Genomic DNA, 24,379 nt, shown 5'->3' with positions numbered 1-24,379 from the left:
GATCTTGATGGGGAAAGGGAGGAGGTGGGAAGAAAGGAGGAGGACCAAGTTCCGCCGAGTGGCTAATAAATATTATTTTGGTTAAGTCCCTATCTCCACAGAGTAAGTCTCTGATTCTTTTTTTGAGACTGAGTTTCACTCTTGTTGCCTGGGCTGGAGTGCAGTGGTATGATCTCGGCTCACTGCAACCTCCGCCTCCCGGGTTCAAGCGATTCTCCTGCCTCAGCCTTCCCAAGTAGCTGGGATTACAGGCATGCGCCACCATGCCTGGCTAATTTTGTATTTTTAGTGGAGACGGGGTTTCTCCATGTTGGCCAGGCTGGTCTTGAACTCCCGACCTCAGGTGATCAGCCTGCCTCAGCCTCCCAAAGTGCTGGGATAACAGGCGTGAGCCACTGCACCCGGCCTGTAAGTTCCTGATTCTTAAGCCTAACATAGTTAAATTGCTCTGTAAAAAAAACAATGGCTTTATATTCAAGACCATGTTGCTTCCAACTGAATTGGCCACTGACACTGGGATACTGAGCAGTGAACAGACCACAAGGAAGACATCACTCTTGGATCCTGTTTGAAACCAACAGCTACAGCAAAACACTAGTCTTGATTCAGGACCTAATGGGATTTCTTTAATTAGCAAGTTTACATTCATGGAGTCTTGTGAAAATGGTTAGATAAATTGCAAAGAAATAAATAAGTATTTTGTACATCCGAGTATTATTGTTAATTTCCACCTGGCTACATGAGGCTCCCTCCTCTGGGTTTTCTCTCTGTGCCCTTTTGCTGTGGACAGAAGGTACCCTGCTCATTCATCCTTCCAGCCGGTGAGCCACGGGGCAGCCCGGAGGGAGGAGTGGAGGGGATGTGGGCCTGGAATTAGACTGAGCTGGGTGTGTCCCCAGCTCAGGCCGCACTGCCAGGCCCTGGTTTCGTTACTATGAAATGAGGGGTGGGGTGGATATCTGGTCTCCCACTCCCCATTACTGAGGGGTTCCGGGGCTCTCCTCCACCCTCTGATTCCTTCCCCTCTTCTGTTCCAGTCCAGAATGCCTCCTTTCTGCCTAAACGCCTCTGATCTTCATTTGCTCATCAGCAGCTGCAGACCCATGAGTCACTGGGCCTGACCTGGGAGACACTGGCCCTCCACTCCAGCACTCTCCAGCTGGGATTTCCTCCAGAACAGTGGCAAAGAGTTCGCCCAGAGCTGTGTCCCCACACTGGGAAGCAACGCTGAGTCAGGGTTACCTGGCTCCACTGTGCCCCTAGCGAGGTGAAATTGTACCATCAAATTCGCACAATGACATTGGTTCTCGGGATAAGGAGGCTACCGCCCAAGGAGCTTGTGCACCGCAGGCAGAGCCACTCAGGTCATCTTCCAGAGCGGGATGTCTGACTCCAGAGCCCGGCAGCCCACACTGCTCTCCTGAGGACTGGGTTTCTCTGGCCTGAGTCTGCCTGAGTCTACAGGAAGAACCCTGCTGGCACCCCAGTAAGCCCCTCTAGACCTTGGAGCTCTAACTGCTCTCAGAGCTCACTTTGCAGTTAGCCTGTAAAGCAGGAGAAGAATTGGCTTGTGTCACACATAAAATACACTAACACTAACGATAGCTGATGAGCTAAAAACAATTAAAAATCACAAACTCATAATGTTTTAAGAAAGTTTATAAATTTGTGTTGGGCCACATTCAAAGCCGTTCTGGGCTACGGGTTGGACAAGCTTGCTGTAATGGATCAGAGATATGTACAGTCTTAAAGAAGAAACAGCTCCCAGGCCTGTAAGACCTATCAGGGCACTCACTGAATGCTGTGAGCAGGGGAAGGGGCAGTCCTGGGCAGTGGGGTCCTCTGTGGGGGTCCAGCTGTGTCTCCAGTCATCTGGGGAGCCGGGAACAGCACACCAGGGTCCTTGCCTCCTGGGAAAGTTCTCACAGAAAGAGAGAACAGAGGTGTAAAAGCTAGGCCATGTTCATTATTCCTTCATTCCCTACTTATTGAGCTTTGACAACGTGTGAGGGACTGCTTGATTGATTGACTGATTGATTGGGACAGGGTCTCACTCTGTCACCTAGGCTGGAGTGCAGTGGTACAACCTCAGCTCACTGTAACTTCCGCCTCCTGGGCTCAAGCCATCCTCCTACCTCAGCCTCCTGAGTAGCTGGGATTACAGGCCCACGCCACCACACCCAGCTACTTTTTGTATTTTTTGGTAGAGACAGGGTTTCACTGTGCTGCCAGGCTGGTCTTGAACAACCAGGCTCAAGTGATCCTTCTGCCTCCCCTTGAGCTCCCAAAGTGATGGGATTATAGGCTTCAGCCACAGTGCCCAGCCAGAGGAACGTTTCAGATGCTGGAATCAATGGTAGCGTGTTGGAGGAAGGGAGTTTCTGAGCTCAGCCCATTTCTTATACTTGGATCTTCCCAAAGTTTCAGTGTGAGGGGCTTCAATGGAAGAGAAGTGAAAAGGGAATGGGCCATGTCCCTTGGCAGCAGGGACAAGGGATGTAGCCTGAGCTTTAGCAGCATGATGGGTCAGGACAGGCCACACCATTGCAGGGAGCGGAAGAAGAGACCCATGTGGGGGCCAGGTGACAGCACTGTGCCTGGCACCTTGGGCCATCCAGGGGCTTTATGACTGCCCAGAAACAGTCCTGGGGTGGCAGATGAAGGGAGGACTGCATCTCTGGGAGAAAGTAGTCCAGTGCTTGCCACAGCTCACTTGCTCATTATTAATGCAAAAAATGGCTCCTGGTTTATACATCAGCCATGTAAACTTGGCTAATGTGAGTCTTCCTTGCAAGCTACTATGTGTGCTGGTTCTGGCATGGCAGTGAGGTTTCTGAGTTGGGTCAGCTGACAGGTAAGTGCTACCTGGGAGGCCTCTTGGAGGACAGTCAGCTGGCTTCAGCCATCAGTAGCTCAGTAAGGAAAATGTCATGTTCAGTTCAAGTGCAAAGATTGTGAAGCCCAATGGTGAAAAGCCAGATGAATTCAAGTCACCTGAGCTTTTCTCCAGCCTTTGGAGCCTGGACCAAGGCTAGGGTCATGATGTGTGCCGGTGAGAGAAGAAAGACCTACATTACATATCCAGGCTCTCTGCCCTATGTGCCAAAACCAAGTGCTGCTAGGGCTGGTCATTCCTTCATTCCAAACTGTGCCGCTTTTCCACCGCTCTTTGCGGCCTATGCTATGTGCAGGATGTTGACCTGAGCTCTGTGTGGGGCAGAGAGGTGAGCTGACCCAGTTCTTGTCCTTGAGGCCCTTGGGGTCTAGAGGGGGCTGAAATGGGGCCAGAGAACCGAGCTGCCTGTGTGGGAGGGGGGTGAGTGTTGGTCCTCCCTGGCTCTTACGTGTCTGCACCTGCTGTCCTTGGCGTTTTTTCTGTTCTAGGGGGCGGCTGCTGCAGGGCCAGCCTATGGCGAGGCAAGCTCTCTGCCAGCAGTCAGGTCCATGAAGCAATCTGGCCAGTGGAAGGAAAAGGGTTTTGGGGTCAGACACAAAATTTCCACTCTCCCACTTCTGCGCTTTCCTGTTCTGGGCAAGTTGCTGAACCTCTCTGAGCCTTAGTTTTCTCATCTGTAAAATGGGTTCTGAGAAACGTATCTAGTTGAGCACCTGGTGCCTGATTGCTTAATTCAGGATAACTCCTCCCACAAAGGGCACCCCCTCCACCCCATCTGCTTTGCTTCCCTGATGGACAACCTGATTCAGAAACCTTTTTCTACCCAGGAAAAGGTCCAGGGTAGTGAAGTCTTGGTGGCTGAGTGAAGCCAGGGAGGTGAGTACTGAAACCTTCTGTTGTTTGCCTGATCCATAACCCAGGTCAGATTACCATGAATGCAACATTACATTACACAGTTCTGGGTTACATTGTTGCTGGAAGTTTTGAGAGAATGCACAAGGAGCTTAATCAAATTAAAACAAATTTGCAGTCACCGAGTTAATGACTGTGACAATACAAATAATTCACAACCAAATTAATGTAATATTAAATCTCATCATTATACTAATAATCTTTGCACAGCAATACAAAAACAACTGTTTGGGGAGGAATGATTTATTACATGAGAGAACAGAGTTTTGGGAAAGTCTCTGGCTGGGCACAGTAGCTCACGCCTGTAATCCCAGCACTTTGGGAGGCCAAGGCAGAAGAACTGCTTGTATGCAGGAGTTCGAGACCCATCTGGGCAACATAATGAGACCTAGTCTCTACAAAAAAATTAAAAATTAGCCAGCCATGGTGACTCATGTCTGTAGTCCCAGCTACTGGGGAGGCTGAGATGGGAGGATCACTTGAGCTTGGGAGGTTGAGGCTACAGTAGCCATGATTGTGTCATGGCGCTCAGCTTGGGTGACAGAGTGAGACCCTGTCTCAAAAAAGAGGCCAGGCATGATGTCCCACACCTGTGATCCCTTTGGAAGGCCAAGTACTTTGGAATCTAAGCAGTTTGGAAGGCCAAGGTGGGAGGATCACTTGAGCCCAAGAATTGAGACCAGCCTGGGTAACCTAGTGAGACTCCATCTCCAAAAGAAAATAAGTAAGTCTCGGGGCTGGGTGCGGTGCTTCATGCCTGTAATCCGAGCACTTTGGGGCAGATCACAAGGTCAGGAGTTTGAGACCAGCCTGGCCAACAACATGGTGAAACCCCATCTCTACTAAAAAAATACAAAAATTAGCCGGGTGTGGTGGTGTGCACCTGTAAACCCAGCTACTTGGGAGGCTGAGATGGGAGAATTGCTTGAACCCGGGAGGCGGAGGTCTTGTTCTTCCTTGTCCCCCTCCCCTCTGCAGCTGGCTACAGTCTGGCCCTTGCTCATTCTTTGTCCCCAAAATGCTTTTATCAAGTAACCTTCGTGTTGCCAGACCCAAAAGTGGGTCCTCAGGGCCTCATCTTGCCTGACTCTCAGCAGCACATGCTCCTGGAAACTTCCACTGGCCTCTGGGACCCACCCTTCCTTGGTTTCCGCCAGCATCACCAGCTCCCCTTCTTTGTTCCCTTTGCTGGGTCCTCTCCCCTCCCAACCTCCCGCACCCTAGAGCTCAGCACCCCCGCCTTCCTGTGCTGCTGGCTCCCACCAGGCCCACCGACAACGCTGACATTCATGGCTCTGTCCTGGCCCTCCTGGCTGCCACACTCAAGTATCTCATTGTCTATGAAGCGCTCCCCCTGGGATGTCTGAAAGACACTTTTTTTTTTTTGAGATGGAATCTCGCTATGTCACTCAGGCTGGAGTGCAGTGGCCTGATCTCAGCTTACTGCAACCTCTACCTCCTGGGTTCAAGCGATTCTACCTCAGCCTCCTGAGTAGCTGGGATCACAGGTGCATGCCGCCACGCCTGGCAAATTTTTGTATTTTTAGTAGGGTAGAGACAGGGTTTCACCATGTTGGCCAGGCTGGTCTCAAACTCCTGACCTCTGGTGATCCTCCTGCCTTGGCCTCCCAAAGTACTGGAATTACAGGTGTGAGCCACTGTGCCTGGCTAATTTTTGTATTTTTTGGTAGAGATGGGGTTTCACCACGTTGGCCAGACTGGTCTTGAACTCCTGACCTCAGGTGATCTGCCTGCCTCTGCCTCCCAAGTGCTGGGATTACAGGAGTGAGCCACTGCAACTGGCCCTAATAGACATTTTTTTAAACTAAATTATTACACTACAGAAAAATGCACACATCATAAGAGCACAGCTCGATGCCTTTTCTCAAAGTGTATGCACTTGTGAAGTCAGCCCCCAGATGGAGAAAGAGAACATCATTAGCACCCAGGAAACCCCTCCCGGCTCCTCCCAGTCCTGAGCACACTAAGGCGCCTCCATCTCCACTTCCATCCCCAGAGATGGCCGCTGCTCGGTGTGGTACTTTATGCAGACAGGATCAAGGATGGTACACTTTTTGGTGCCCTTTTTTGGCTTGACTCAACATTATGCTTGTGAGACTCTGTGTTGCAGGTAGCTGTAACCTTTTTTGTTGCCGTAGAGAGTATTCCATTGTTTGACTATACTACAGTTTGTTCATTCTACCCGTGATTGGCATTTGTGCATTTCATTTTTAAAATTATGAATAACTCTATTAGAGGCAACTAATGGCTCAGTTTTGCTCCTTACTCTGCAAACCAACCCTGCCCATAAGAACTGAACTTGTGAAGGGGCAGGTGACATATTTTAGTGACAACCTTCCATGGCGTATCCTAGTAGAATGCCTAATGTTGGAACCTCGGGCATCACAGCTGGCCTATTTATTTTAAATAAATGAGTTCATGGATAAATGAAGGAATAAAGGAATGAATGAGAGGAGGGGTAAGTGACTAAATGAATGCATTTCTGGGAAGAGCATTATTGGGTACTCACCTGTGTCAAACACCTCTGGTCATCTTCATAAATGGTGCCATATGTAATCCTTGCCACAAACCTTTGAGATGGGATGGCTACCTTGATTTTATGGATGAAAAAAATAAAAAGGCTCAGAGAATCCAGGTCATTTAACTCTTCTGAGCTCTCCGTTTTCCCATGTACGAAATGGGTGTCAGTAGAGCTCAGCAGATTGTTGAGCGGATGAGGGGGTGATACACACAAAGCCGTCAGCAGTCCTGGCACAGGAAAGTGCTCACAGACTTCCTGCGCATCATTGTTCTGGTTTGTGCTCATGTAGCCTGTAAGTGGCCTGGCCAGGATTTGAACCTACAGCCTTCCATCACCCCCCTGCACAACTCCTGCCACCCCATGCTGCCTGCCTCTGGGAGATTACGTGAACAAAGGGGTCTTGGCCATGTCTTTCCATCTGAGGCACTCAGTACAGAGGGTGAGGGGTCCCTGAGCCACCTGTGCTCCCTGCCCTAACTCCGGGCTGTGATGAAGCAGCTCTGTTGGATGCAGCAGCCCTGGCTCCGATGCTCTTCCTTCCCTCACCTTCTTTACCCAGAGGATGAGGTTGGAATACAATTGCAGTGTCTGTGCTCACTAATTTCATTTTCTGTGTCTGGAGTAATAGGGGACCTCAAACTCATTATGCTTATTTGAATTTCAATAATAAGCAGCCAAGCGGGAGACTGGCATGGGGGCCGGGGCCGTGCTCTGAGGAAGGCCTGGCTGCCCCAGCTGGGGAATGGATGGGTGCTTCCGAGGAGTGGCCTTCTATGCCGGGAGCTCATGGTCGGTCAGCTGGTCAGCTATGACCAGGCAGAAGCTGACACTGACCTGACCCAACCTGGGCAGGCCTAGGAGAGCTCGTCCCCAGACCTTCACCTTGGAGAACCAAGTAGTAGTGAGAACAGTGCCGCGGGGCTGGCCCAGATCATTGGTCCTTTGGACGTCTTCTTCCATAAATGAGTCATTTATATCACACTCTCTTGTCAAGAAGTGGAAGTCAGTTTCCAATGGGGACCAAATTGGCCCTAATTTTTGTTCACCTCTGGTACTGAGAGGTTAAGGTGGTGGTGGGTGACATTTTCAAAGGAGCTGTATCCCTAAATGAGATAAGACCACTCCCTCGTGGGTGGAGACACCCTCAGCCCAAAGGCTTGAGTGGTTGAAGAGCTGTGAACAGTGGCCACCAGGTGCCCCAGGTACCCAGACGATGAGCAAAGCCCCAGAGGGTTCCGAGGAGGTGACGCCAGCATTTTCCCCTGACTGGTTCTCACCCTCAGCCTGGGAATGTCGCTGAGTCTTTGGTTCTTCCAGAGACCCTTTTGGCTGCCGGCCTTTGCACAGTGTCCACTCCTGTATCTAATTCTCAGGAGAATGAGGTCTGGCCTAGTCAGGTCTCTCCTCCGACTCAGTTCCATGCACTGGATTTGACCCCTGGGCCCAGATCAGACACAGGGTCTTTCCACGAGGCTCTCACAGAAGGTGGAGCTCTGAGCAGTGTTTTTCAAACAGGATTTTAATAGTGCAGCAAGAAAAGAAAGACTCCAGGATGACTGAGGTTTAGGCATCACTGGGTTGAAATTGTTAAAGAGGCTTCTTTCCTGCAGGGCTGCTCAGAGCCTTTACTGGCCGCTGTATTGTGTGTTCACACACACAGAGATGGAGACTGGGGCTTTTCCCCAACACTCAGATCTTTGTTTCCCAGAAGCCTCTCCAGGGAGAAGAGCCCAGCATTTCAGAAACGCTGGCTCGAAGGAGCTCTGGGAGCCTGCCCCCCAGTTTCTCTGTAGCCTCTCGGTTGTTCTTTCTGCTGGTGAGGGAGGTGGCTGGAGGTGGGAAGCGCCCAGGAGGCCTGGCTCTCCTTGAAGACACAGCTCCGCTCTTACCCTTTGTGCTTAGTGCATCCCCAGGGCCCTCAGGGGACAGTCGAGCCCCCTCTCCCTGCCCCTCCAGGCCCTCTGTGATGAGTTTCTTCCCTGCTCTTGTGTGATTTCCTGTGTGCTCCTACATCCCAGGCAAGCCAGGGGGTTCCTGCTCTTATGGGCTGCCGTCTTCTGCTCATGCTGGGCTCAGCCTAGATGCCCTTCCCTACACCTTGCACATAGTTTGGGTTTCACCTGAGCTGCACCCCTTTCCAGGAAGCCTTCCTGATTGCCCTGTGCTAGCTTTTCATTTCACTGCTCCCCAGCATTTTGTACCAAATCCAAATGCCTTCTGAGCTGACAGCATCTCACTCCCTGACAAGATGTGGGCCCCTGGGGAGCGGTGCCAAAGTCTGGTTAATCCCAGGGTCCCTGCCACCTGCACGGAGTGGTGCTGAGTGGAGACTCCAGGAAACCCAAGAGCTTCACCTCGGGCTTGCCCATCGGGCCTTGCAGCTTTGAGCAAATCGACCGAAGGTGCCTACTGTGTGGAACCCAGCAAGGGGAGCCATGCAGACCAGGGAGAGGAGGCTGGCAAGGGCAGGGTCTCCTCCCTAGAGGCTGCTTGGATTTGAGGCGGTTCCCTTATGCCCAGCTCCTCTCCTTCCTCCCCACATTCACCATAGAGGTTTGGGTCCCCTCTCCCCTCTGCCTCTGCCCCAGGACCACCTGTGCAGACCACACCCTCCTGCCAGACACCAGTCTCAGGGCATCTGATGGCTTCCCTGCCTGCTCTGCCCACATCTCAGCCCAAACCCCCGGATGTCAGGACACTGCATCATGTAGCCCACTGACCCCGCCAGGTGAGCTGGCTGCTCTCTTGGGAAGCCAGAACCTTCCTGGCCACCTCTGTCTGCCCCATTGCCTGCGCCCCTGCAGTGCTCCCACCAGGCTTTCTGAAGCTGGCCTGGCCCTGAGACCCCCAGCCCTGCTTCTCCATGGAATCGTTTCCTAGCTGGTTGCTCCATCCTTCCAAGCCTCCCTCTTTGGGGCTGCAGGAAGCATGGTCTGGGCTACACAGCACCGAGCTCCACCCTGTCCCAGGCTGGTAGTTCTTATTTGTTGTTGTTTTTTGACACAGGGTCTCGCTCTGTGGCCCAGGCTGGAGTGTGCGTGATCTCAGCTCACTGCAACCTCCCAGACTCAAGCAATCCTCCCACCTCAGCCTCCCAAGTAGCTGGACCACAGACATGCACCACCATGCCTGACTAAATGTTTGTATTTTTGGTAGAGACGGGTTTCCTTGTGTTGCCCAGGCTGGTCTTGAACTACTGAGCTCAAGTGATCCACTTGTCTCTGCCTCTCAAAGTGCTGCAATTACAGGCATGAGCCACTGAGCCCGGCCTGGTGGTTCCTTATTAGCACAGGTCCAAGACTTTAACTTCTTTATCGCAGGGCAGATATGGATGTGTGTCATGACCTCCACCACCCGCGTGCACGAGGGGCACAGCCTCCTGCAGGTGTGTCACGTGGCAACCTGGACCAGGAATCTCCCCAGCCCAGTGAGGGGCCAGCCTCATCTCCATTCTACAGATGAGAAAAATACATACACTATTTAGAAACACTTCTATCCAACACAGCCACACACACACACTCATGCACACTCACAGATGCTCACTCATGCACTCACACATACACTCACACACATTCACACACACACAGTCACATGCGCACTTTAGCTCTAGGGAAATGAACTCACAGGACTCTAATTTCCTGATGCCATGGGAAGAACAGCGGGCATTCCTGTCATGTTTTTCATGGGAAGCTGATTCAGAGAGGCTAAGGGGCATCCCTAACGTCACACAGCTAAGAGGCAAGGCTGAGGTTGCACTTCCACTGCTCTGATTTGGAAGCCCAGTGAGGTGCTCAAATTAACATGAGAAACCCTTTCCTGTTGTCCAGGCAGAAAACCAGGAGAGGGGAGAGGACAGCCACTAGGGCGAGGACAGAGCGCGGCCACTGGGCAGCCGGAGAACCGAGGCTCGCGCCTGGCTGCAGACTTCCCTCTTCAGGCCCTTCTGGCACCATCTGCTCCAGAACCCACAGCTCCCACCCGCCGCTTCCAGGGATGAATGGTGCCCTGTCAACAGCGATGCACCTGCTGTTTAGTGGGAAGAGAGGTGCCAAGAGTGCACGGGATGCCCAGGCGCACGGAGGGGAGGAGACAGGGCACAGCCGAGCTGCCAGGCCAGGCACAACTTCCTGATGAATAGAGTGGTGTGGAGCCGCCTGTCGCTCATGTCGATTCTCTCAGTCAATCAAAACACTGCTACAGCAGGCTTTGGGATGCGGCGTCTCGATGTGTGTGGGCGTGTGCAGGGCGGTTGCTGATATTAGTCATGAGTGCCGGCCCAGGAATCAGAGACGGGGATGAGTCTCAGCTCTGCCATTTCTTGGCTGTGTGACGTCTGGGCCTTGATTTCTCCACATGGAGATAGAGAACGCCTTCCTTCTCTGTCCCCAGAAAAAGTGCTGGCCACACTCTTCTTGGCCTGTCAACAGCGATGCACCCGCTGTTTAGTGGGAAACCTTCTTTCATGAGGTCAAAGCCCTCGCTTTTTTCTGGGCAGGATGACTGTGCACCGTGAGTTAGCCTTACAGTCAGGGCCAGGAAGACACCAGCGCCCGCCGCCCCCCTGCCGCCCCCCACCCGCCTGCCGAGGCCTGGGGAGTCACAGCTCTTCCTGATCTTGCTGTGTGGCCTTGGGCAGGGCGTTTGCCCTCTCTGGGCCTCAGGCACTCCATCTTGACAATAAGGCCATTGCACTTGCTGTTCAGATTGGTCCATCCGCGCCAGCCATCCACGACAGGGGTTCTTTAGGCAGAGACAAATGGCCTGCAGGGGCGGGGCCCCCGGGGCATGGCCGTCCACTGCAGGTCCCAGGAGGAGCCCCAGCCTGGCTGGCTGCTTGCAAGAATAGAGTAGACAGAGTCTGTGCGGGGCCGCCAGCGGGCTGCTCCTGCACGCAGGGCCCCGGGTCCTGAGCTCATCAGCAAAGCAGGTAATTATGTGTGTGCTTTGTTCCTGCACAAAGGCGCTCTCAGAGAACTTCCAAGAGGCTCTGCTTCCTTGCTGATTTGATTTTTTCAGAACTGGAGTGTGAAAGTCAAGCTGAACCTGCCTAATTGTGCCTGCGAAGGCTATTCAGAGAGGCTGCTCTTGGAAAGAAATCAGGACAATTAGCTCTCGGCTGCTGGGAGACGGGGAGCCAGCGCTTGATGGTGAATGTCAGCCTGTTCCTGGGAGAACCAAAGGGCAGAGCTGGGCAGAGTGGGGAAAAGAGAGGGGGAAATCTGCAGCTGTCTCTGGGGGCTGGGGCCAAGCCCACCACCTGCAAGGGGCACCAAGCTCCATGTGTGGGTGTGGGGCAGCCAGGCTGCGAGCAGAGGCCAGGTCCGACAGCAAGCTCAGGGCCACTCCCCTCAGTCCGGTGAGGGTTGTTTGTGTGACCTTGGGCAAGTCACACAGCCCTCTCGGCCTCAGTTTCCCCAGGTCTGCAAAATGAGTGCTGTGCAGAATGAGCAGATGGAGCCCACTCATCCCAGGCAGCGGCGGGTGGGAGCTGTGGGGTCCACAGCAGATGGTGCCGGAAGGGCCTGAAGAGGGAAGTCTGCAGCCAGGCACGAGCCTCGGTTCCCCGGCTGCCCAATGGCTGCGCTCTGTCCCCTCCCTAGTGGCTGTTCTCTCCCCTCTCCTGGTTTTCTGCCTGGACAACAGGAAAAGGTTTCTCATTTTAATTTGAGCGCCTCACTGGGCTTCCAAGTCAGAGCAGTGGAAGTGCAAACCTCAGCCTTGCCTCTTAGCTGTGTGACGTTAGGGATGCCCCTTAGCCTCTCTGAATCAGCTTCCCATGAAAAACATGACAGGAATGCCCACTGTTCTTCCCATGGCATCAGGAAATTAGAGTCCTGTGAGTTCATTTCCCTCGAAATAAAGCGTGCATGTGGATGTGCGTGTGTGTGAATGTGTGTGTGTGCATGAGTGTGGGTGTGAATATGTGTGTGTGCATGAGTGAATGTGTGTGTGAGTGTGCATATGAGTGTGTGTGTGGCTGTGTTGGATAGAAGTGTTTCTAAATAGTGTATGTGTTTTTCAACCTTTTTTGAATGAAGCCCAGGGTGTATTTCCCAAATTCTTTTTATATTATTTTAAAGAGAGGCAACAGAGTGTTATGACAGAGAACCAGCTATGGAGCTGGCCCGAGTCTGCGTCTGGGCTCTACCTCACCAGCTGTGTGTGAAACCACTTTGTTCCTGTTTTCTTATTTGTAAGTAGAGATCATATCATCTGTCCACATCTCTGCCTAGGTGTGTGGACAGCTTAATACACTCGGAAGCCTCAGAACAAGGACTGGCAGTAAGTGCTCAATACATTTTATCATCATTGTTATTTTTGACGCTGAGGGTCACTGTAACGACCACATGAACCAGCCGGTGAAGTGGGATGAATCCATTCAGGAGCACACAGGGCTCGGGTTCACTCAGTGCTCACGGGCAAGGTGAGCAGGCTGGCATCTGTTTGGATTGGTCTCTGCTTGAACCCTGTTAGTTACTAAACAGTTTGTATGCCATCCCAGGGTAGAAGAGACAGAAACTTAAGGGCTACTTACAGATGCAGGGACTAGGGGAGGGATGTGGGTGTGGCCAGAGAATCCAGCCCTGGGGACCACCCAGTTCCCATCTGGGCGGCCAGGGCCCTGCAGGAGGTGCCCCCGTCACTTACAAGCCAGGGCCCCCACTGCCCCTCCCTGGTCCTGCAGTCCATCTGGGATGTGAGGCTACTCAACCAGGCTGTTTTCGCAGCCAGGCACACAGGGGAAGACTGCCACTGGCTGCCATCACCGACGGCGAGGGGTTCCTCATTCTCAGCTGGCTTTACCCTTTGCTGCTCCTGGAATAAAGTGTTTTGAATTCTGCCGCACAGAGGGGACCCCGCTTTACTCTTTTGGTTTCCTTTTGCCCAAACACAGCTCACTACAGCCTCAACCTCTTGGGCTCAAGCCATCCTCCCACCTTAGCCTCCTGAGTAGCTGGGACCACAGGTGCACATCACCACACCTAGATGATTTTTTATATTTTGTAGAGATGGGGTTTCACTATGTTGCCCAGGCTGTTCTCAAACTCCTGAGCTCAAGCAATCTGGCTGCCTCGACCTCCCAAAGTGTTGGGATTACAGGCGTGAGCCACTATGCCCGGCCTCTTTTGGTTATCTTCATCGGAACACTTGCAGGGCCTTTGAGAGACCCCATCAAACACATTTCCCTTTGGGCACCTACACTGAATCCTCTGGGATGAAATTTCGGCCAGGAGAGGGACTGAAGTAGAGTCACATGTGGGGACCTCCCAATTAGTGGGCTCCGTAGCTGACGGTCCCAGGACAGGGGCCCTGTGTAGGAAGAAGGGCAGACCTAAGCGAAGCCAACAGGGGTGAGGACACGGCTCAGGGGCCACATTTCACCGGCCGGGGACCAGCTGTTTCTAAGGCTCCCGCCGCTCATCTGGACAAAAGGGAGATAAATATTGTAAAGCTTACGGGAAATAACAGTTTTAAACAAGCTCTGGAAGTGTAACGTGCCCACAGGCGTTCATCATCATCGCCGCTCTCATCCTTTCCTGGGTGACCAGGGTGATGAATGACCCAAAACACCACACGTGAGGAAAGGCAAAGAGATCAGAGACTGGTTCACCCAGAGAGACCGGGATGCTGCCTTCCAAAATGGAAGAGCTGTGCTGGAAAAGCTGCATTTGATTCACTGGAATCAGTGCAGGGGTCCAGGGCCTGCTGATTGCTTCCTGGTCCCTGTGCACACGCCCCGTGGTGACTGCGTACAGTGCTTCACAGCCCTTTTGCTGAGGAGCTGGGAATGGGCAGGGAAGGAAGCTTGGACTGGGTGCCTAGAAGCTCTGGGCAGCAGCCACATCAGAGGCGTTTGAAGGCAGTAAGGGCAGCCAGCGGCCCAGGGGGAGCACAGCAGCTGCTGGTGACAGCTTGCTGGGTCGTCACAGGGGCTCTGGAAGGTCCTTCTGCCCCGAGGTTCAGCTTAGCTCGGCGAGGGCAGTGTGGAGGACACCACTCTATCTTAATGCCTTTCCAATAAAGCCTTAAAGATGACAGGCCCCATTTCCTGAGCAGAGCTGAACAGTTACTTTACACTTCATCTAATTGATTAAAATGACTCCTCTAAATTAACCAGGTCTTCCAGAGCTGAGTGCGGGAGAGTGAAGTCCAGAGACTAGAGCCGGCTGCCGGGGCAGGCCGGGGGCCCACAGTTCTTCTCCTGGGCCCTACTGTCCACCAGCCCCGCTCGCACCCCAGGTTCCTGGTGGCCGGCGCGCTTAGGTCAGCCGACTGGCTTCTGTGCCCTGCCCCTGAACACCAAGCTGCCCTGAACAAAGCCCGGTCTCTCAGGGTGAGGGTGGGTCAGGGACACCGCGTGTGCTCCCTGCTCTCTCTGTCTGTGTCTGGCAAATTGGTGAGGGGTCAGGCGTCCCGGGTCTCCTTTTATCTTCCACACTACCCCTGGGGGTAGAGAATTATGGTCCCATTTTACAGCTGAAGAAACTGAGGCCCGTCTGCGATGCGTAGCTAGCAGGTGCAGAGGCAGGGACCAAGGCTCAGCCTGTTGCCTGCAAAGCCCTCGCCCTGTTCCCTATGGCGCGCCAGCTGCTTGGATCCTCTCACGGAGCAGTGCCTTGTCATCACATTCTATTTGCTGAGCGGCGATGGAACAGGCCCTGTGTCCCCGCCCGTGTCCTAAGCACTCCACAAGCATGAGCGTGTCTAGATGGTGATGGTTTGCTCATGGTCTCTCTCTCAGAGCTTTTACCCTGGTGGGGTTGGGAGCGTGGCAATGGGTCACCACTGACCCTGTTAGGAAACAAGTGTGTCTGTACATGCCACTTAGGATGGGGACAGGGCATGGTCGCTTTGCTGGGGCCAGTGTCAGCAGGATGGCAGCTGCCTTGAGAACACGGCTAAGAACTCTGCCTTCTGGAGCAGGATGTCAAATGCTGTTTGATTCATGCATGTGATACCTGTCAAGAGCCCTGGCGCAGCTGCTCTTGAGACACGCCTCGACTGCCACTCTCCCACCCCTGCGTGGCACCCTCCCAACTGTTTTATCTGCCTTGGTTTTTGTGGCTCTGGTGTAGCACCTGCCCCATAAGAAGCGCTCAGTAAATGATTGTTGATAAAAGATTGAACCAATCAAGGAACGATGAGCCAGTGAAGGGCAAATGACTGGAAGCAAAAGGCCCTCTTGATGGAATTGGGAAGAAGCTGATCCGAGGGCCCAGGACAGCCTTCTCTCAAATGCCCTGCTGCTGAGATCTCACTGCTCAGCTTGGACTCGCCTCTCGCCCTGCCTGGCTGCAGGGGACAAACAGTGGGGTGGTAGGTGTGTGTCCGTGCTTGTGTGTAGGATGTGGTAGCTGGTGATTGTCAGGGCTCTGAACACCGCGCCCTGCCTTGCTTCTTTCTGTTCTCTCAGGCTGTGTGTAGTCCTGGGCCAGGTGTTTTCAGCGGGCGCGGCGGTGGGAAGGTCCTCTGTCCCTTGCTCATCCTGTGTCCTGGCTCTTCCTCCTCGTGTCTTCTCTCTGGGCCAGGAGGAAGTGGAGAGGTGGGATCAGGGCCGATGTCCCCAGCCTGGGTGGCAGTGTACTGGACCGTGGGTTCCCACCCAGAACTCTTCACGGCAGAGACTTACGGCCTGCCTGTCCTCATCTGAAAATAACTTGGCCGTTCTGATTTCTCTTCCCACACAAGGCCACGGTGGCTGCCTCTGAGATTTAATAAGCCCTTAGGTCAACTGTCTGCTTGGCCAGAGGAATTGTCTCCCGGGCTTTCTTGGAGACAACTCTAAAGCATGCAAACTACAGTGTTAGGAGGAAAAGCTCTTCCTCTACCCACTTTGTTCTGTGTTTGGGAGTCTGAGAAATTTAACAGTCAACAGATCAACAGTAGAAAAGACAAAGGCTTTTCTGTTTTTTTTTTTTTTTTGCCTTAAGCAAGAATCCTGCTAGGTTGGTTTAGCCAGAGCCCCCTCATTCCTGGTGTTTCCCCTTAGTAGTTTTCCCTCCACTGACTCCCACCCTGCTCCTTGGCTATAAATTCCTACTTTTCCTTGCTGTATATGTGGCTGAGCCAACCTCTCTCCCCAACTGCAGAATCGCATCACAGTGGGTCCTATACCTAAGGCGATAGTTCCTTCCCCCAACCCCTGACGCCCCCAATAAAATGTGCCTTCTTACCATCATTAACAAGCATCATTGAATAATTTTGATTTAACAGCAGGTTCGAGAGATCTCCTCCACCTTCATCCTGGCAGGGCTTCCCCTCCACCCCAGAAAGGAATTTATGGCAGTTTCGCTCTGGGCCTCCTTCCTAGGAGTGAAGCTGCCCCTTCTTGAAGAGGGGGTTTATGGCAACCTCACTCCCAGAAGTTTCTGCTTTTAGTCAGATAAGGGAAACTCCAAAAATGCTTCTTTCTGGATCTGTTGAATCTCAAATGTCTTCAGTTTAAAATAATCTTGATACCAACTCTGGGGGTTGCGGTGTGTCCCACACCACTCTCCTATGCATCTCTACCTGCTAAAAAGATGTGCCGGCTCTGGCCTGGCCGGCTGCTCCACCTTCCAGCCCCCGTCCTGTTTATTCATTTCTTCCCTCTCTTTTCTCCTTTTCTTTTCCCATTTATCCAGTCATTCCTTCCTTCTACCCACCCACCAACCTGATCACCCACTCATTCTTCCTTCCTTCTACCCACCTACCAACCTGATTACCCACTCATTCTTCTATCCTTCAATCCAACCTTTCCTCAGTACCCAACCTGTGCAACTGTACCATGGACTCCTTCAGGCAGTGGCTCCCAACTCCCATCACAGAGCAAATGCTCAACACACACCCGTTTCATCTGTTATTCAACAAACACTGGTCACTTGCTTCTCTTAATTATTATTATAATGTTTATTTATTTATTTAGAGACAGGATCTTGCTCTGTCACCCAGGCTGGAGTGCAGTGGTACAATCACAGCTCGCTGCAACCTCCACTTCCCGGGCACAAGCCATCCTTCCACCTCAGCCTTCCAAGTAGCTGGGACTACAGGCACATGCCACCATGCCCAGCTACTTTTTGTATTTTTTTTTTTTTTTGTAGAGATGGGGTCTCACTGTGTTGCCCAGGCTAGTTTTGAATTCCTGGGCTCAATCCTCCTGCCTCAGCCTCCCACAGTGCTGGGATTACAGGTGTGCGCCACTGTGCCCAGCTGCTTCTCTTTGTAAGTTCCCAAGTTGAAGCACCCCCTTCAGGTGTAGTTTTAGACGTGCAACCTGAGGGGAAATCTTAAGTTAATTGCTGGGTCCAGAATTGCTCTGAAAGACAAAGACTGTCTTTGTTCTAGAAAAGTGCTCATAGGCGCTGTGAAGGCCTCGATGTCCCCTGGTGCCAACGCAACAGAGGAGCCAGCAAAATGCTCTGCGTGGGACAAGTTCTGGTTTTTGCTACAGAGACTGTAAGAGATGCAAAGCCAAGACGGTAAGCGTGAGCTGGGGTGGGGGAGGCGCAGGGGGGCTCCCCAGCAGACAGAGGGCATTTGAAGACGGGGCGGCTGCTCCTCGGAAGCTGGCAGGCATGGCCACGAATATGTGCCCCTTTCCTGGCCCCCTCGAGGTCTGCACAGCCCTGAGTGCTCATGCCATGAAAATGAGTGTCTCTGAGTTTGGAGAGCTGGCCTCCGCACCGGGCTTCCTAAGGACGGGAGCAAGAGCAGGAGCCTGAGGCCAGGGAGATGGCAGCCCCTGGGGATCTGAGGAAGTCTGGGAGCTGGCTTTGAACTTCTGCCCACGCTGGAACTTGGGGAGAAGAGGGAGATGTGAGTCAGGTTTTCCTAGTTCCTGAGGGCCTGGGAGGCCTTGGCTGGCATCCAGTTTACATAGATAGTGGCCCCATCTGATGGTTCTGATCCAGATTCTGGTACCCGAGTGAGCTAGGCCACGGGAGCAGCTGGTGCCCCTGCTGTCCCTGAAGGCATCATGGGAGGCCCCCGGGACTAGGGCTCAGGCTTTCCAGAGAGAAGGAGGTGCCATTCCCTGCCAACTTCCTAGCTTTAAGGCAGCTCCGGACATCCAGAGTGAGCACCTGCACCTGCCGGAACCCCTTGAGCTGCCTCTACCTTCCAGGGTGACCCATTCCCAGTTTTCCCATTTCACATTTCCTCTTTGGAAATGGAATTTGATTTTGAGGCTGAGCAGGTGGCTGGAGACATAGAACATAAATATATCATGACTTGGGAGTTGACTTGCTTATCATGGAAATAAATGTCCTCCCTCCTCAAGAAGGGGTCGCTTGGCCAGGTCACTTTGATCTTGCCCCGTGGTGAAATCAGACGGCCCCTGGCTCGTGGGCGCTGGAACCAGGGGGGAGTTTCAGGGTGAGTCATGAATGCTGGGGGTGCAGGGGTGAATGGGCTGTACTGTCAGCTTTGTTTTCCTGTCAGGCGAGAGACAGAGAAAGGAGGGGGACAAGAGAGAACGATGCCAAGGAGGCGCCTGGGGAGCTGATGAGCTCAGCCCCAGAGTGACTGAGGTCATTTGGGTTGGCGGTGGGGACAGACACCAGCCCCAGCTGGGACATGGGTCATTTATGGCCTGGGTCTCCCCCTCTCCTCCCTCCTCCTTCTCTCCAACCTGCTGTCTTGCTGCTGGAAGGGGGTGTGCAGGCTCCTGTGTGCCTGGCACAGCAGAGGCAGCACAGGAGACTCCATAGGGCCTGTGTCCCGCACCCCCACGCCCCCGCCCCCAGCCACAGCCCTTTGAGAGCACAGCGGAATGAATGCCTGATTAGGAATCAGATGCCAGAAAGAAGCTGTGTCTGTTCCAAAGTCAAGAGACCAGGAGAGGTGGCGTCCTTTAAAAGGAGAGAGCTAAGTGACAGAGAGGGGGCTTGTCCCCAGCCCAGGCACCTCAGGGCTGCAAGCTCCTTTGAGATGTGGGGCTCAGGCCTCATCAGGGGAAACGTGGGCATCTAGGTGACCCTCCACACTGAGCAGACCCAGCACAGGCTGTGCCACTCATTATAGGCTGCGGGGCCTGCACAGACCCCAGGCAGCGAGCATGTGATGGGGCAGGGTGTGGTGTGGAGGCCAAGCCCCTCCTCTGCTGGCTGGCAGCTTAGCCCAGCCTCCTCACTGGTGAACAGTCAGCTCTGCCCACTGGGCTGTCAGGAGGATTAAATGAGATAAGACATAAACACAGAGCAACTCCTTGCTAAGAGCCATGCAGTACCAGGCAAGGCACAGGAAAGGGAAAGAGAAATCCAGCGGCACCAGTGGGCTGAGAAGCCGTTGGGTTTGGCTGCTGCTGTTGTCTGCGTCTCCCGCCTTCCTCCTGAGCCGTGCTTCCAGGGCAGCCCCGGCCCTTCATGTCAGCTGGTGACATTTCTGCAATTGTTCCTAAAGAGGGGCCTGTGGGTCGAGTGAGCTAAGCAGGGCTGGGCAAGGTGGTGTCCACTGGTCAGTGCCAGAGTCTCCCCAATGTTGCCTGTAAGACAGAGCTGGTGTTGAACAAAGGAACAGGGTGATCTGGGAGCAGCAGCCGCCGCTGTCCTGAGCATCTGGGTCAGTACGACATGGATGCCACCCCAGGACCCCTGGCATAGGGAGCCGAGCAGGGCAGCCAGGCAGAGGCAGGAACGAATCCTGCTCGGCTGCAGAATAGTCACAGACACCTCCCCACCAGCAACGTCCCTGGAACAGTCTTTCTTATTAAAAAATATTGAGTGTCAGTTATGTGTCAGGCACTGTTCTGGACACGAGGTCTCAGGAACAAACAAAATATACAGAAACTTGGCCCTTGTGTTGCTCGGGATGAAGAGGAGAAGACAGGAGCTGTGAGGTGTCCCCACCTGTCCAGAGGCTGGGAAAACTTAGGAGGCGGTGCTGCTTGTTTAGAAAACCCGGCAGAGGAGCCCTGCTAGTCCAGGCCGGGCCAACGCCCAAGGATGAGGGGAAGCACAGCTCCTTTGGGGTCTGCGTGCATTTGAGCATGAGTGCATTAACAGGGGGAACATCTGTGTTTACAGGGCATGCGTTTGGGAGCCAGACAGACCTGGGCTGAGTCCTGCCCTATCTGCTAACTAGCCTGCTGTGTCGCCTTGCATGGGGTGAAATTTCTCTGTTCTAAGTCATGGGTGCTGAGGCCCGCCTGTCTGGTGAGGGTCTGGGGAAGGTCGGATGAGATGAAGGAGGCCGGGGCTGGCACCATGGTGGTCCCTGGGCTGTGCCTGTTTCCCTCCCACTTCCGCTGCCTCCACCTGACCCTGCTCGGGAGGGACGGGGGAAGGGGCGGACAGAGGACACTGCTTCTGCAGCGCTTCTTGTCTCCGTCAGTGATTTATAGGAAGCCGGCTCAACCGAGAGCTGAGGGAAGACGCTGAAGGCCCTTTTGTTTTTAGTTCAATTTTGTGAGCAGAATGCTCCTGGGGCCAATAGATTTTTCCAGTAATGAAATTGTAAAAATAATTGAATTATGCCTTTCCAGCTTCAAAGACAACCTGTGCCCTTTCCCCAGCCCTCCGCATGGCATTAGAGGACATTCGCCTCTTGCTGGGTCGGCCCTTTCCCCTCTTCCTTCTGTCGGTCGGTGCAGCCTCTGAATAGAATCCTGGCGAAGGGAGGGGCTGGGTGTGTTGTTGCTGCACCCAGGACTGCTCACATCAGTTGCAAAATGCAATGTGGGGCCCTTTGTTAAAAACAATGAAGAATTTCAAGATGGTGGCAGCAGAGCCTGAAACCGAGCTCAGGGCACATCTGAGCAGGGGCCCGGTGTGACCACACAGATCCCACACCTGTGATGCCAACCCCCTGAGTCCCGGGGAACAGTGGCAAATCAGCACTCAGGAAATATCTGTTGAATGGAAAATCCGGTTTCCTTCGCCTTCTTCCTTGTCTGTCCTCTCCTGCCGCCTCCATTCAACTTTCTCCCTTCTTCTCACAGCACTCGACAGTGTGGACTCTGGCTGCCTGGGTTCAAATGAGCTCACCACCTCCTAGTTGTAAGCCCTTTGACAAGTGACTTAAACGCTCTGTGCTCAGTTTTCCGCATCTGCAAAATGGGGAGATAAATAGCCCCTACCTCCTAGGATCGTCATGAGAATGAGGTGTGCGAAGCTTGGCCGGCATGGGTTCCATAGCAGGCGCTCAGTGGTGTTGGTGATGAAGATTATTCTTTCTCTTCTCTCTTTGCCATCTTATTTCATCTCTCTCTGTTATTTGGTTCCCCTGTCCTTAGTCCCCTTTCTCCCCCAACGGCATCCCAAGTGCACTTGCACAATAGTGGCAAGTGCCTAGCCTGTTTCCGCAGCCAGATCCCCACCACTGGGTTGGCCAGTCACCCAAGAAGCAGCTGGACCCATCATCTGGCTCTAGGGATGACCCAGTTCCAGCACCCCCGCAAATCCCCATCTATCCCCCTACCTCCCTCTGCAGAGGCCCAGACCAATGCAGGCCCGTGGCTGGATGGGAGTAGCTCTTCCCACCGCCTCGGGAAGAGCTCTGTGGAGCTTGAGAGCCTCACCTGGAATCGGCCCTCATGCCTCAGTAGAGAAGGAGAGCGAGGAGAGAGGTGATGGGGCTCCGCGGGCACCCCCGATGCACAGTCTCCTTCTGGGCTTCTGATGGCCACACGGCCGGAAGACCTGCCCAGAAGAATTCAGTATAACCCAGTTCAGTGAACTTGGAGAGAACGAGGGCCTGAACCGGCTGGGCAGAAGGCAGGGTTCCTGCCCTCTGGAGCCCCTGGCCTGGCGCGGGCTGATTAGGACCTAGATCTGCCTGGGTGGCTGGGTGGCCGAGTGGCGATTGGGCTGGTTCTGTGCAGGGTGTGCTCCGTGGGGGGGCGTGATCTGGCAAAGCCTTGGAGGTGGGACTATGGAGGCACCATTGATTGAACTGTGTCCCCTGCAATTCACATGTTGAGGCCCAAACCCCCAGTGTGGCTGCATTTGGAGTAGGGCAGTAATTATGGTCAAATGAGGTCGTACGGGCGGGTGCTGATTCACTAGGATTAGGATCCTTATAAGAGCCTGCCACCTTCTCTCTGCCACGTGAGGACTCGGGGAGGGGGCAGCCGCCCCCCACCCAGGAGGAGCCCTTACTGGACACTGGGCCCTGGCTGCACCTTCACCTTGGACTTCTGGTCCCAGAACTGTGAGAAGTAGATTTCTGCTGATTACGCTGCCCCGTCTGCGGCCTGAGCTAAGACAGCGGTGCTTGGGGAGAAGCAGAATTTGAGGAGCTCCTTAGTGGCAGGCTGCCCTGGCCGTGATGTCAGCAGAGGGGAACGGCCATCCATGCTGGCCCCTCACCAGCCGGGCCTTCAGTGAGCTCCCTGGGCAGGTGAAGCTCTCCCAGCTCTGTGTCCCCCGTGAAAGCAGGCCCACGAGCGAGCACCTGTGGGGTGGAGTGAGGAAGAAACATTCCCTGAGGGGTCAGTGTCTTCAGAAGACCTCAATGACTGTAGACTACTGAATTTTTTCCTTAAAAAAAAAAAAAAAAAAAAAGGTTAGGTATGGTGGCTTATGCCTATAATCCCAGCACTTTGGGAGGACAAAGGACCACCTGAAGCCAGGAGTTCCAGACTAGCCTGGGCAACACAGCAAGACCCCATCTCTACAAAAAATTTAAAACTTAGCCAGGCGTGGTGGCACATGCCTGTAGTTTCAGGTATTTGGGAGGCTGAGGCAGGAGGATCACTTGAGCCCAGGAGCTAGAGGCTGCACTGAGCTATGATTGTACCACTGCTTTCCAGCCTGGGTGACAGAGTGAGACTCAAAAATGATTAAAAAAAAAAAAAAAGAAAAAATGTTGATAGCTACTATAAAGTTTCTCTTATGCAGTACCTCCTCATTTTACAGGAAATTTGGAGATAGGGAAAATACAAAGAAGAGAAAAAGATGCCCAGAAAGGCCCTGCTAACACTCTGCTGTAGTCCTTCTATTCCTTAATCTAGGCATGTGGGCTTTTTTCTTATTTAAAAATGTTGATTTAGATATAATTACATGCAGAAAAGTGCACAAATCTGAAGTCTGTAGTTTGATAAGTTTTAGACGTGCATATTCTGCACCCACCACCTCTGTTAGGATATAGAGCATGGCCAGTGCCCAGAGGGCACCGCAGGGCCTGCCCAGCCTCACTCACACTCTCTTCAGTAACCCCTCATTCTGACTCTGTTGCCATAGAATAGTTTGGTCTTTCTTAAACCTCATATAAATGAACCGTGTTGTATGTGGTCTTTGTGTCTGGCTGTTTTTTCCCCTATTTTAAAAATTGTGTTAAAATACACATAAACTTTATCATCTTGACCATTTGTAAGTGTACGGTTCAACATTATTAAATACATTCATAATGTTGTATAGCCATCACCGCCATCCATCTCTAGAACTCTTTTCATCTTGGAAAACTAAACTCTATACTCGTTAAACACTAACTCTCTATTCCTTCCTCCCCAAAGCCCCTGGCAACCACTATCCTACCTTCTGTTCATATGAATTAAAAAAAAAATTTTATTTTAGTTTTTGAGATGGAGTCTCACTATGTTCCCCAGGTGGGAGTGCAGTGGCGCAATCTCGGCTTACTTACAACCTCCATCTCCCAGGTTCAAGTGATTCTCCTCCTTCAGCCCTCTGAGTAGCTGGGATTACAGGCACACACCACCACGTTCAGCTAATTTTTTTTTTTTTTTTGATATTTTTTAGTAGAGACAGGGTTTCACCATGTTGACCAGGCTGGTCTCAAACACCTGACCTCAAGTGATCTACCTGCCTCAGCCTCCCAAAGTGCTGGGATTACAGGCATGAGCCATTGCACCTGACTGTGTTCCTATGAATTTGACCATTCTAGGTACCTCCTATGGGTGGATTCATACAGTACTTGCCTTTTTGTGTCTAGCTTATTTCACTTAGTGTAATGTCTTCAGAGTTCATGCGTATCTGTAGCATGTCTGAATTTCTTTCCTTTTCTCAGGCTGAATAATATTTCATTATGGATATCACAGCATGTTACTCATCCATTCATCAGTCAGTGGACACTGGGTAGCAGCCGCCCAAGTT

At 52.8% G+C, this 24,379-nt stretch overlaps 1 protein-coding gene and 1 non-coding gene across 9 annotated transcripts in view; one reads left to right on the top strand and one right to left on the bottom strand.

Moving 5' to 3' along the window:
* Positions 1 to 23,170, top strand: part of RRM2 (ribonucleotide reductase regulatory subunit M2) — a 56,251-nt gene extending 33,081 nt beyond the window's left edge. For 4 of the 8 annotated variants that reach the window (XR_010136367.1, XM_054547757.2, XM_054547760.2 and 1 more), the window contains one exon: positions 1,038 to 1,641. Coding sequence is in view for 5 of the 8 variants with exons in the window: in XM_054547760.2 (XP_054403735.1) it covers positions 1,038 to 1,072 (35 nt within the window). In the remaining 3 variants the exon portion in view is untranslated. Of the gene's footprint in view, positions 1 to 1,037; positions 1,642 to 17,675 lie in introns of those variants that run through there. The other 4 variants (XR_010136369.1, XM_054547764.2, XR_010136368.1 and 1 more) reach the window with 2 other exon arrangements.
* On the bottom strand, positions 481 to 615 carry LOC112132185 (small nucleolar RNA SNORA2/SNORA34 family). Its single transcript, XR_002913993.1, has one exon. It is a non-coding gene; the product is annotated as a small nucleolar RNA SNORA2/SNORA34 family (small nucleolar RNA).
* Positions 23,171 to 24,379: the final 1,209 nt, after the last annotated feature.

This window comes from Pongo abelii, chromosome 12 (assembly GCF_028885655.2).
Source record: "Pongo abelii isolate AG06213 chromosome 12, NHGRI_mPonAbe1-v2.0_pri, whole genome shotgun sequence".
NCBI classification, from domain to species: Eukaryota; Metazoa; Chordata; class Mammalia; order Primates; family Hominidae; genus Pongo; species Pongo abelii.
The sequence above is the reverse complement of the archived record's forward strand: the minus strand, read 5'-3'. Positions and strand labels throughout refer to the sequence as shown.